The 14965-nt window shown below is 34.3% G+C and overlaps 1 protein-coding gene across 1 annotated transcript in view; it reads left to right on the top strand.

The window, feature by feature from the left end:
* Positions 1–11638, top strand: part of Pick1 (protein interacting with PRKCA 1) — a 33054-nt gene extending 21416 nt beyond the window's left edge. The window contains exons 3-4 of the mRNA XM_074249313.1: positions 3906–4101; positions 10161–11638. Of these exons, the coding sequence (XP_074105414.1) occupies positions 3906–4101; positions 10161–10831 (867 nt within the window). The 3' untranslated portion in view covers positions 10832–11638. The remainder of the gene's footprint in view (positions 1–3905; positions 4102–10160) is intronic.
* Positions 11639–14965: the final 3327 nt, after the last annotated feature.

The following is a 14965-nucleotide window of genomic DNA, read 5'->3' as shown; positions in this document are numbered from 1 at the left end:
AGTAGCCAGATAGATTAGAGGAATCAGTGAGGTAAAGGAGCTATAAATAAGTACGATATATTCGTGGTTATAATATTAAGTATATTATAAAGTATGTACAGATTACACGTCCGTATAGGGCGGTGTATAAGTAGGAACTAACTCACGCAGAGTGGACAGCAGTATATATAGTCGAGCTAATACAGTCTAGAATATTCGGGAATATACTAGCACTATGAGCCTTGTCCCTCAACACAATTAAATCTGATATTTGAGTAAATTTTGCATTGTCTAAATTATCCTCATTTAATCCAAATCATTTATCAGCGATAAATTTTACTAAACTTTATTTTCATCGTAAACGTGAAATTTTGACTAAAGATATTTCCAGTGTAAGCCGAGAGAATTTAGTTTTGACCTTAAGATGGTTTTATACTGAGTTTTAGCGCGTGCTTAAATGGCCGACTCTCTCAATGTCGTAAGATTTTGTAGTAAATTTTTTATGCTTAATGTTTCTAAAAATTTTACAACTAATACATTTATAATCTTATCTAAACAATTTAATTAACGATGATTTCCTGATCCTGATTTTATTTCAATTCTAACAAATTATTAAATAATGTGCTGAATAATTTACCGCTTCATTTTCTAATATAAAAAAAAATTCTATCTTAAATAATTTAATTAGACGGTTTACTCAATTTCAATTTTACTGAAGTCAAATTCCAAACACTTAATTATCAATATTTGAATTTTACACATGACATTAAAATCTGAGACTAATAATCCGAAATATGTTCCTGGTATTGTAACTCAGATTGGCCTATGTGTTCTAATCTATAACCTGTTGTGGACTAATTATTTCGTCTAAATAAATTAATTAAGAACCCGAAATAGGTCCAAGTATTATTAATCAGTTGTTTCAAAATTTTTCTAATTTTAATTCTAAATTTTATTTTAAAAACTAACAATTATGACCGAGCACGAAATGGCGGTGACTTTCAGCCGACACGAGGCCTAGCTGATGCCACAGTCCCGAAGAATAATTAACTCGTTATGTGTATCTGGAGTTTTTATAATTTTTATCAGCACTTCCTCGATGAGCTGCAACTTCTCGTCTTCAGGTACTCGTGTAAATTTCCCTTGGTGAGATATTCTTGGAGATATTCTTAACTTGGTGGCAAAACTGTGGTCACCATCACTCGCTCCCTGGATATTTATTTAGCTTGTAACCGCAAATTAGAAATTATCACAAAATTAAAATTAATTTACGCAAGCTGACATTCGACCTAGCAAGCAATAAATTAATAAGGTGTTGTCGCTTCGTTTCACTTTGGTCGAGCGAATAACAAATAATTACCTTTGCTGGATGTTTTTGAAAAATTTACGTGTCGTCCAGTTGAGTCACTCAGTCACAATAAGCCTCACCAAATTTTCTTCTTTTCTTGTTTCCTCTGCTCCCCCCACTACCACTATGTCGGCTACTCCACCTTGGGGCCTCGTTTCATAGTTTCAACTATGATTACGAGGACTTAAGATCACAGTGCACTGTGATCCGTCGATAACTAACACAGTGCGGATAAAAGGGCCTTTAACGGGTAACGATCACTCCGTTACAACTTATTATAAACTTTGAAACACTAGTTATATGTAAAATACTTGATTAAAAAATCCTGAGGTATGCTGGACTCGAACTCGGATCCTCTTGCGTCGAAGTCTGAAACGCTGCTCACTTGTTCAAGTAACGGTTCATGTTAGTAGTAACTAACTTATGTGTTAAGCCTAAGATGACGAAAAATGCTTATTTTACCATTTTTTCTGAGATTAAATGGATTTTAAGAGCTGGAATAGTATAAAATTCAAGTCTAACAATTTATATAATTCCATAAGATTTTATTTAATTTGATAAAATTTCATAAACTTCCATAAAACTTTGTAAAAACTTTTCTAAAAGGCTCGCTTGTGAAGCTTGCGGTAATGAATAGGCAATTTATGAATTATCATAAATTTTGATAAAAATTGATTGAATCTTACACTTTCAAAAATTTTCGTGTAAAAACGGACTCAGAGAACTTTACATAGTCGTGTAGTGTGAAATTTCTTCGGATTAACGATGTATTTGAATATTATTTAATACTTATTTAATACTGAATATTTTTTAATACTTATTTCATTTCTCAAAACTCGAATTTATTATTTAATTTTATTTTTTTCCGAAAATTTAGTATTTTTAATTTGGATTTTTTTTTATTCAAAATTTCAATTTTCGAAATTTGGAATTTTTTTTTTTTTTATTTCAACTTTGTTAAGAATAACATTTTTTTAATCTATATTTCTTTTTAATTTCAATTTTTCGAAATTTAAATTTCTGTAACATACTAGTAACATTATGAAAGTCGATGTAAAATACTGTCAGTGTCGTCAATGACAATCATGGAACTGTATGAATTATTTCTAATTCAATATTTCATAAGTAGCAGCACTAATGTTAGAAATTATTTTCAAATAATAACGCAATATTTAAATGACTGAAATTTAATTTCTTGACGTAAAATCATAAGAAATTATACATTGACACGCTTGACGGTTCAAAAATTTAGAGTTCATGCCACATAAATTGAACACGGTATTTTGTTATTATCATTTTCACACCAAATCATTTATACTGAATGAAGTTAAAAATATTTTTGCAATGTTTTAAAGTACCTAAATTCATAGAAAAAATATAAGTGGAAAACATACGCACTGAAAAAAAAAAGTATTTCTTCCGCCGAGAAAATTTTGACGGAGGCCGAAGTCATATTGGAGCAAGAAGTTTTTTGTCTCAAGAAATTTTGACTTCATTCACGAAATTTTCAGTCATTTTTAGTATATTCTTGGTCCACAGAAATGTAGCTTTGAGTTAAAATTTTTTTTCTGCAGTGTATGGAAACATATAAGCTTAGATATAAAAAATTTATATCAAATATGTATTTAATTTTTATGTATTTTTCTTAAAAACGTAAATGTAAAATTTTTTGTATATTTGCTAATATATTAGATATATTTAGTACTATTACCAAATTAAAAAATTTTTGTTATTAAGAATGGACTTTAATTTGCAAGGTAACGCCTTAAATCAACTGTTTACCTCTTCCCGATTATGAAAAAGTTTCAAACCAATTTTCACTAATATTTAGCTATTAATTGTAAATTAGGCATCTTATCAAAAAAGTTTTATACTTTATAAATTTTGATCAATCAATAACATTAAAAAAAATACATCACCCAAATTATATCAATATTATAGACAATAATGGTTTGTCATTGGTTTTGAAAATGACTTGCGATTTATGTCAGTATTATGTATAATTGTGACTAATTATTGATGTTAAATAATGACTCTCAAATGGTATCGGTATAATGTACAACTGTGACTTATTACTGATGTAAACACATGATGTTAATCTTACGTTAAGATTACGTACAACCGTGACTTGTCATTGATGTAAACGTATGATGTTAAACTTACGTCAAGATTACGTACAATCATGACTTATCACTGATGTAAACGCATGATGTTAAACTTACGTCAAGATTACGTACAATGGTGACTTGTTACTGATGTAAGCGCATGATGTTAAACTTACGTCATTATGACATACAATGATGGCATTAATGTTACGTAATATTATAGTTTATTTATCATGGTAGTTGTACGTAATATCTATGATATCACAGAGAAATAATAGACTTACATCAGTATGATGTCAAAATTATATCACAAATTTTTATATCACAATTGGATCATAAGACAGGTCAATTTTACGTCATATTTACGAAAAATATTGTGACATTCCTATGACTTATAAATAACGTCATATTACAGTCATGTGTTCACTGGGTAGCAATCTAATAAACTAACTAATAATGGATAAAAATTACAGGTTAAACATCGCTTAGTGGAAAGTATGGGTAGTGCAACAGCTGATGCTCTTGGATTATCTAGAGCTATTCTGTGTAATGATGCTCTTGTTCAAAAACTTATTACTTTACAGCGTACTGAAAGTTTATATAAAGATCTAGTAGCTCATGCTAAATCAATGCTACATGCGTTCTTTGATCTGATACAAATTCACAAAGGTACTCGTAAAATTCCAATACTTTACTCAAAAATTACACTAAATTTGATGCATGCTAGTTTATATGAACAGAATCAGAAAGACGAATAAACCTGCGAGCCAGTTTGATAGAATTTATCGCTATGTATTAATACCGTTATTTTTAAGAACATTTTAATATTGTAAGAATAACATTTGATTATGATCATTTCTGCGTGTGCCCTTTACTACAATTTTTTTCAACTCTTTCTTAAATAGATCAATTGTAGCTATCTCGCTTTAAAATAGGCATACGATATAAATTTTAATCGAAAAATTATGATGAGCTAGAAAATGATTGAGTGAACTGACCGACTTTCAACCATCAAATATGTTTAGAATTATTTTTTTTGGACTGTAACCATTTTACAAATACGAAATTTTTTAAAGTCACATGCATAAATTACAGCTCAGTCTCATTCGTGATTTTTTTTCTTGTTCTTCCCTCGATATTTTTTTATTTAAAAAAATTTTAACAATTAATATGAATCATTCGAGTACATTTTGGAGAATTTCAAAAAATAACTTGAAATAAAAATTTAGTCGAATGACATTTGAATCGCTGTATCAATCAATACCAAAATCTAATCTGTAATATTCTTGAAAAAAACCGCATTAGATGCCCACAACGGAATCAAAACTGATTCACTCGATCGGAAGATACTTTGTGCTGTAAATAATGCATTTAGGAAAATATATTTCAAAGTAGTTGAAACTTATAAAAAAATTTAGGAAAACGATTGACCCTAAAGGCCATCCCTGCAACTGCCCGCTAATTCCATACCTAGGCGCTTGAAATTGCAGATGATGTTTTTGAACTCTTGGAGCTCAAAAATGCCATAAATGTGCTCGAGTTCACTGAGCTCAAAGAGACAGCATTCCTATGCTTTTTGAGGTTTCGAGCGCTAAAATCCGATAGAAGTTTCATGGAACACTATTTTTTGAATTTTGAAACTGCAATAACTTTTGAATGAATGAACCGAATTTCACGCAGTTGACGGCATTCGATGCAGTTTTTAAAGCCTCGTAATGAATTTTTAAGTTTAAATTGATCGCGCTAGGAATTTCGGAGTTATTCCGAAAAAACACTTTTTTCGGTTTTCTTTCCTGCACGATAACTCACGAACGAATCAACCGATTTTGACGGGGCTGACGGCGATCGACGTTGTTCTTTAAGGTTAAGAGCTGATTAGTTTTATGAAATCGACCGGTAAAGCCGTTCACAATTTATTCCAAAAAAACCACATTTAAAAAACAATTTTGTTGTTTTTTTTTAAATTTCTCAAAATCCACCAATTCGAATCGATCCAAATCGTATTTAAAATCTAAGTTTAACTGAGTCTTTTCGAATGGCACTAACAACGATGAAATCAGTCAAATCGTTCAAAAGTTACATGAGGTTTACACACACACACACACACACACACACACACACGCGCGCGCGCGCGCGCGTACAGAGGATGGATACCTCAGTGCCGGCGCGGAAAGGCTTGCAAACGGGCCTGAACTCGTCGCTATCAGGCGACCGTTACGACAGCGGGCTGGGCCCTGTAGCTCTGCTGTCTGGGAATGCTACAGGGAGTACGAAAACATCCCCGATAGAAAAGAACGGACAGCGTTCCTCCAAAAAGTGGAGGACCTTTTGCTTCCGTCACTAACCAAACCTACTGAGGAAGAATTAGCTCTGTACCGACCGTCACCGGCCAACAACCGCCAATGGAGAGGCTCGGTAGCAAGATTGAAGAGTTAGCCGACTTTATAAAAGACAAGAAGAATCTTCATCACGATATCAGAAAATTGGTTACATCCATTTTACAGCATGTAGGTTTACCAACAAGTCACTAGGCATACCGGCGTCACGGAACAAAACATATCCGTGGATGACTACAAAACTACAGCCACTTTTGGTCACTCCTGAGAAACCACGACAGCAAGGAAAGGAGAATAACAAGAAGAGGCTGCTGTCCACGCCCAGCCTTTCCTCAGTAATAGACAAGCCAGCACAGAAAAAGACAGCCCGGGACGATACCAGGACTAAAGTGACTGGGCAGAAGAAAAAAGAACAGGAGCCAGCGGCACAATCTACTGAAGCCTAAAACCACCCAAGTAAAGCCTTGGCCGGTTTTAAGAGTGTCTCTAAGAAACCGAGGAAGAAGAAGACAAGAACAAAGGCTGTACTTGTCTAACTAGCTGAAGGGCGAACGTACGCTGATCTCTTCAAGGAAATCAAGGACAAGGTTAATCTATTAGAGACTGGAGTAGACATAAAGTCTATCAAACAAGCGAAGCGCGGGGGCGTTCTTCTAAAAATGGGTCGCAAGACGTAAAACACTGCTGCTTTTATGGTTGCGATAAAAGCAGCAACCGCTAACATCGGTATGGTCAGAACGCTCACATCAAAAACTACGATAGAGATTCTTGACTTGGATGGAGTCTCTACCGAGAGCGACTTCCGTGAAGCACTCAAACGTGATTTCACTGACAGCCTGGAGATAAAACGGGTAAATTTGACAAAATCTACACCACGAGGTAATCGAGCAGCCTCCTGCAAATTAGACGAGGCCAGCACGATTAAGGTCCTTGACAAGGCCCGTATAAAGATCGGCTGGGTTAATTACCGTATACGCCCAGTTGCAAAAGTAACCCGCTGCTTTAAATGTCTTGGTTTTGGATATCAAACACAGCAGTGGGCAGGACCAGACAGAAGCAAGCGGAGAAAAGATGCCCAGGACGGTTTATGTTAAGCCACGAGGAGGCAGAAATGACACGCATATTGCAAGGCAACTTGAATAGGTGCGCTTCGACGCAAAACCTGCTGCGCCAGCGCGTCTTTGAAAATAAAATTGACATTTGTTTTATCTGCGAGCAATATCTAAACATCGAAGGTAAAACATGGTTCGCAGATAAGTCCGGCACAGCAGCGATCTGGATAGCAAACTCGAAAAAGTTCACTGTTTACAACAACGGAAGCGGAACAGGCTTCGTCTGGATTGAGACTCCCACGGCTACTTGATGTGTGTCTACCTTTCATCCAACGAACGAGTTAGTGTGTTTCGCCAGAAGTTGGGAAACATAGAGGACACCATCGGTAAGCTTGATGGCGATGTCATCGTAGCTAGTGATTTCAATCGGCTGAATGGGGTGCTGACTTCTCTGACACCAGAGGAAACGAAGTACCAGACTTGACCTCATAGTGCTGAACACTGGAATTACTACATTCTTTAGAAGACCGGGGTACAAGGAATCCATCCTAGACATTTCGCTGGCAACTCCAAGGATAGCCAACATGATTGAAGACTGGACAGTATCCGAAGAATACAGTGGCAGTGATCACCAATATGTGACATTCAGAGTTGGAATGGCACTTGCTCCGGCTCCACAACGAGTTCTTTAACAGTGGAAGTGGAACGCCAAAAGGCTTGATCCAGAGGCATTGCGAGCGTCACGTATACGGAGCTGGTCTACCCTACAGGACAATCCGACTCCGGATACCTGCAAAGAGACGGAAAAGGCAGTGCTCAGTCTGATGAAGAAAATTGCTGCCGCATGCGACGCCTCTATGCCGCGACTGAAAAATCGGAGTTTTCACAGGCCAGCGTACTGGTGGTCAACAGATAGCAGAACTTCGCAAAAGATGTCATGAGCTACGTCGCTGCGCCACGAGAGCTGCGAAACGCTACCCGAACTAGAATTTATCTTCGGAAGAGTATAAGTAAGCCAAAAAGACGCTAACAGCCATCAAAGCAAACAAAGTGAGGTTGTGGAAAGAGATCTGCAACGATCTCGACAAGGATATCTGGGGTAAAGTCTACCAAATTATCGCCAAACGACTTGGAAAGGCTTTACCAGAAGCGCCGAAGTCTCCTGCCGTAATGGACAGCATTGTAGCAGAGCTTTTTCCCAAACACCCACCGCGGGAGAACAAACACTACGCTCAAAACTGTGAAGTGAAACCCTTTACAATTAAGGAACTACCAAACGAAGCTAAGTCACTCAAGACAGGAAAGGCACCTAGCCCTGATAGCATCCCGGCAACAGTGATCAAGACTGTAGCTCTGGAATACCCAGATATACTCCTGAACATTTACAACGCATGATTGGCAACTGGCACGTTTCCCGCGATCTGGATGCGGCAGAGATCGGTTCTCTTAGACAAAGGTAAAGGAACCCCCGTAACACCTTCGTCGTTTAGATCACTCTGTATACTGGACATTGCTAGAAAACTGCTTAAGCAGCTCATACAAGGGAGACTTTGAAACGACTTCGATCGTGCTGGAGGCTTTGCCACCAACCAACATGGTTTCCGGAAAGGTCGTTCGACAGTTGGAGCGATCGAGAGAGTCTTAAATACAGCAACACAAGCATGGTCTGGTAGCCTCAAAGCTCATAAAGTATGTCTTCTCCTGACGTTAGACGTCAAAAACACATTTAACAGCGCGAATTGGGGAGATATTTTAGACACTCTGGACGACAAGTTTGACGCGGAGCCAAAAAATCTGGCACTAGTCGACAACTACCTTGACGAAAGAAAGCTAATAGTGGAAACTAGTAAAGGTTTACTAAAGCAAAAGATCTACCGGCGAAAGATAGCGGCAGCGCAGTGGCGAGGCGCTTTCAGGGTTGCCTGCGCCTACCGAATGGTTTCCGAGGCGGCTATATTGGTCATTGCGGGAGCCGCACCCATCGACCTACTAGACCTACGGACTTCTTCCTGACCTAGCTGTTAACGGGATATGGCCAGTTAAATGCCTATCTTTTCAAAAAGGCTTTGTACAGCACGCCAACGTGCAAATACTGCCCAGATAAAATTGACGACGCCGAACACGTTTATCGAATGTGATCGGTGGAAGGACTACAAAAGGAGCACTGAAAAAACAACTGGCACCACGCTCTCCCCTGAGAGCTTGGTAACCTGCATGATCAAAAACGAAGAAAACTGGTTAGCTGTCACAGCTTACGCGAAGCGCCTTTTAAAAAAAAAAACCGCAGAAAGGGACGAGTAACCATTAGAAACCAAAAGCAGGCGTCGTGAGACGCAACATGGACTTAATTAAAGTAATGCTAACGCGGTTCCGATCCAGTCATCCCCGTAACATCTATGGAGAAAGAAGTGAGGAGGATGTTTAGTCGGCATTGTTGCAAAATAATATTGACTTCGACATACCCAAGCAAACACGCAGTCCTGACATACGTAAATGTATTTTTTGCTCGACGGGCAGAAAGCGTCAACTTTCGACTGCTGCGCTAATCGAAGTTGCCACTTTCTGCCTTCGTTGAGCAAAAAAATAGCATACACTCCTCGGGAAGTAAGTAAGAAAACCTTAGATCAAATGTTTGTTGATCTCAGCTTCGCCTTGGCCAACAATTGCATGTGATCTGAGACATTTCTTACTTTACTTCCCTCGGTGTGTAATATACTATTTATATCGTCTATAAACACACACACACACACACACACACACACACACACATACACACACACACACACACGCGCACACACACACACACACACATACACATATATGTGTATATATATATATATATATATATATATATATATATATATATATATATATATATATATATATATATATATATATATATATATATATATATATATATATATATATATATATATATATATATGTATATATGTATATATATATATATATATATATATATATATATATATATATATATATATATATATATATATATATATATATATATATATATATATATATATATATATATATATATATATATATATATATATATATATATATACACACACACACACATACATACATATAGATATAATTACAACATCGCGGGGGTCATCAAGGAAGCTCCCGGTGGCCTTAAAACGTCGAGATCTGATAAAAATTCAATTTTTGCAAAACGGGGTAAAAATAATAACTCCGATTTTTGAAAATCTTTGATTTTTTCAGCGGGAAGTAAAAAATCGATAAGTTTTAGGCATATAATCTACATATTCTTTTTTATCAGGTAATGAAAATAGTTTTTTTTTTTTTTTTTCAGTATTCGGAGATGCTTTTGTATCAATAGGAGTGCGAGAACCTCAACCTCGTGCCAGTGAAGCATTCAGAAAATTTGGAGAGCAACATAGGCAAATAGAAAAGTTTGGAAAATTAATGTTAAAGATGCTGAAACCAATTTTAAGTGATTTAGGGACTTATCTTCATAAAGTGATTCCAGATACCCGGTTAACAATCAGCAAATATGCTGACGCAAAATTTGAATATTTATCTTATTGTCTGAAAGTAAAAGAATTAGATGACGAAGAACAGAGTTACATCACTCTTCAAGAACCATTATATCGTGTTGAAACAGGAAATTACGAGTATAGATTAGTTTTAAGATGTCGACAAGATGCTCGGTTGAAGTTTGCTAAACAAAGATCAGATGTTCTTGTAAAATTAGAGTTACTAGATAACAAACATGTTCAGGATATCGTGTGGCAATTTCAAAAATTCGCTTCTAGTCTATCAAGTTATTATTCGAAAACACAAAGTTTATTATCTACCACAAGTTTATTTCCGGTTGAAGTTGATCTTACACGGTCTGCATTTCATTATAAATTATCTGAACAACAAATCGTTACTGAAGAAGATCTCTACAGTGATGCGGAATTAAGAAACGAAAATGATGAAAACAAGATAAATCCAATTCTAGGAATAGACACTGAATAATTTTTTTAACAATAATTTGGATAAACAACTTTTATTATTTTATATTTTCAGCCATTGTGCGCGTAACATCTTAAAAGTATTGATTGATAAACTATGAACAAAATAGTATAATTACGTGTTATAATTCTATTATCCCTATAAAAAAAATATATTGGAGTGTGAAGTTAATCAATAGTCGAAACTCGTAAAAAAATGGGACCTGATTCCTTATTGGTTGAAAGTAAGGCGCGCGCGTAGCGCGCTAATCAAATTTCTAGTAACAATTGAAGTTTTAATTGTTCTGCCACAGTATATTTATATATTCATATCTTATCAATTTTCAGAGATAAAAGCATTTATGAAAACATTTTTATTCAAGAAAGTCGTTATGGAAGATTTTAAACAATTTATGTAGCATAAGAATTTATGTAGCATCCAATTATGTACGCATACATGTGTGCGTAAGTGTAGATGTGTGTAAACTTTTTTTAAGTGTTAAACGGATTGACCGATAGAAATGCGGCTTGCAGCATTAAACCAGATTTCACTAAACTCCAGATTCTCTAAAAATGTAAACCTATTCTATCATGTAGATGTTGAAGAATATAATGAAGATAAAAAAAAATATTTTTTTTCTTGATCAACTGTAGACTACTACTCTACTACTGATCAATTCCAATACTGACTCAGCCCTATTCTTAAAACAATTTTAAATGCCGCTTTTTTTTGTTTCTTTCTTTTTGAATTAATACATTAAGGTCGCTTCAACAGCTAGGTCTCTAGCGACCACAAATACTTATAATAACATACATATTATTAATATAATAACAATATTTTAATCCATCCTAGTTGTACGTATAAATCTTGAATTTAATTCAACACCTTAATAAATAATATTGTTGTGTTGAAGGTTTTTTTTTTAAATAACTTGTTTTTCTGGTCTGATCAATTTTTGAAAGTCAAGACCTCCAAAATAGCACATCTCAACACGAAGCGTGAATAGTGCTTTACTCTCACTCTCTCAAGGTCAAGCAAATATCTCGGCTTAAATTGCTTTTATTTTATCTTATTTGAACTTTGAGTATTAAATGAGTTGACAAATATCAACAATAACACTTTTTTATGACAGTAGATACATTAAAAAACACTATTTTTTCTAGATGGTATAAAAAAAACCGTTTTGAGAAAATATTTTTGTGGACGTCGGGTTGTCTGTATGTGCGGATGATGTATGTAAACTTCTTCTTGCTCCAATATAACTTCGGTCTCCGTCAAAATTTTCTTGACGCAAGAAATACATTTTTTTTTGTGCAAATATTTTTCACTTATATTATTTCTATGAATTTAGGTTCTTTTATACATTGTAAAAATATTTTCGACTTCATTCAGTATAAATCACTTGGTGTGAAAATGATAACAAAATACAGTGCTCGGAAAAAAATGATTTTACCTAATCATATATGTTTATATATAATATAACTTATATATAATTAGACCTGAAAATTGGCCAGGTCTAATTATATATAATCATATATGAGTTATATATAATCATATATAAGTTATATATAATTTTATATACTCATATATAACTACATGTGTTATGTCCACCCCAAAATTTTTCTTTAAATTTAAATCACCCGCGCAGATGGAAGACTTCTCCATGCGCAAAAGCCACAATAAAATATAAGCTACGCGACTGCTGGTTGACTAGCGGGGACTTCTGCAATCTCAGCACCGCGAGTATTTAAAAAGGCGATCAACAGCCAACGCCTCGTCTTTGATCAAGTAATTCGACTTCCGCGTTTAGTTGACGGACCCGTGCCTTGTAAAAGTCACTCATCTTAATTTGCTCTGCACTTAGGACGAGTTCAGACTTGGTTCAACTGGCAGGCCACGTATTGGTCTTTGAGCAATTAATTCGACTTCCGCGTTTAATTGACGGACCCGTGCCTTGTAAAAATCACTCATCTTAATTTGCTCTGCACTTAAGACGAGTTCAGATTCGGTTCAACCAGCAGGCCACGTATTAGTTATTAGTTCTAAAAATCTAGAGAACCGGAATCTCAAAGTTCTAATTTGCTCTGCACTTAGGCGAGAATCCGGGCAGTAAGTTTAAATAAAATACCACTAAAAAGCTAAATTTGCGCACTTTACCCTACGGGGGACTGGAGGACGTTAGCTCATTTAAATTACTAAAATTCATTAAATTAAATTCTTTAAAAAAAATTCAAATTGTGAAAGTGTAAGTTTTAATGTTTATAAAAATAAATCTCAATTAAAGTGAAATCAGTTTCCAACAAGTCATTTCATAAAATAAGAAGCCCGAAATATAAGCAGCCCAAATCCACCCTACTCCATCCGCTGCGAGAACCAACCAAAGGGCCCAATCAAGGAACAGGCACTAACAGCTGCCCTAAAATCACGGATCTGACCATCAATAAAGTTCCCGTATCAGTAAGTACATCTACTCTCAATAAATCCGTGAACAGTCTCAAACGAAGGCGTGGTAAATTCGTACTTCGAAAACGTCCCACATAAATAATTAAAACAACGGAATTAAAACCTCCGTTGTGTATTCTTTAAATTGTTAGTCCAAACCTCCACCGTTTACGCTACCGCTCTAAAAACGCCCTTGGACATAACACATGTAACAACATTAAATTATATATCAATACCCCTAATTAAATATGTGGTTATATTTAGGGATATAATATTTGATTTCGTCGTACCTAATCCTGTAACCAAAAAAAAAATCATTACAGATGATTTTACAGCTATAACTCCGACGCATTCACCCATCCAATTACAAACCACGCTCAATGCTGCTTAACTTTGATGATCCCAGTGCGTCTCGAAATTCCCGGCTGCTATGCTGTCGTCTTATAAGTATTGATGATTCTATGAAGTACATAACGTATCAAATCAATTTATCAGAAATATAATATAAAAATTAATTTTACATTACATTTTGATACTCTTGATTTGCTTATTTCACTGAATCTAATTATAACAACATATTTATTCCAATAATCATTTTATTATTAAACAGTAGCAGGGAAAAACAAGACATCCTATAGGAAGTGAAATACATTTTTTATTTTATAACTATTTAAGCGTATTGTTAAACATCATTTTGCACTTCAAGTGATATCCAAAAAAATGTTTGCTTAGGTCTGACTATGCATGAACTTATGTATAATTATATATTAACTTATATATAATTTAATAATACATGATAATCTATAAAAGGCCAATTATGTTAGCCAAGTTTGATCACATTCAATTATACATGGAATCAGATCTGATTATATACAGATTCATATTAGTCAATTATGAGTAGGTATAATTAGATATAAGTCTACATACGGTAATATATAATTAGATATAACTACATATGATTAGGCAAAATCATTTTCTTCGGGAGTATGATCAGATCTAATTTAACAAAGTATACTCTATTAAAATATTAATAAATATATCATGTAAAATTTAGGAAATATTATACATAATCTATAATAAATGTATTATTTCAATATATATAAGCAAAATGAATTATTAATTTAGTATTGATTTATAAATAATAACAATGAAAAAATAAAATAAAATATAACTTAGCTCTTCATCTGCAATTATTAATACAAAAATTCAGATCTTATATTTATGTTAAAATCACTAAAGAACATAAAATCAATAATCATTGATAAATTTATAATTTACATTTGATTATATATATATATATATATATATATATATATATATATATATATATATATATATATATATATATATATATATACTAGCTGTTAACCGCCCGCTTCGTTGGGCAATTATAGAATTGTATTTTTCGATCTAAACTTAAAATTTGATTAGAGTATTGTTTTGACTTTCACAAATTCCAAATTTCATCGAATAAGCATATACCTTTTATCTATGAAATTATTCCAGCTAATATTCATTGTAACTTTCAATGTGCAATCACTATAATGTTTGCGTGGCCTTTTTTTCAAAAATGAATAATAATTGACACGAAGAAAAAATTTGAAATGAGAATTTGGAGTCTATAGGAGCTATAGCTTGGAAATTAAAAATTTTTTATGTTAGCACCCACCTTCGTAAACCCCTGTGAGATGAGCTATCGTAAAATTTTCCCATGGA

The sequence above is a fragment of the Cotesia typhae genome, unplaced genomic scaffold (assembly GCF_013202065.1).
Source record: "Cotesia typhae breed Kobodo isofemale line unplaced genomic scaffold, CoteBio_Ctyphae contig_5, whole genome shotgun sequence".
In the NCBI taxonomy this organism is placed as follows: Eukaryota; Metazoa; Arthropoda; class Insecta; order Hymenoptera; family Braconidae; genus Cotesia; species Cotesia typhae.
Note: the sequence above shows the minus strand (reverse complement) of the source record. Positions and strands in the feature narration are given on the sequence as shown.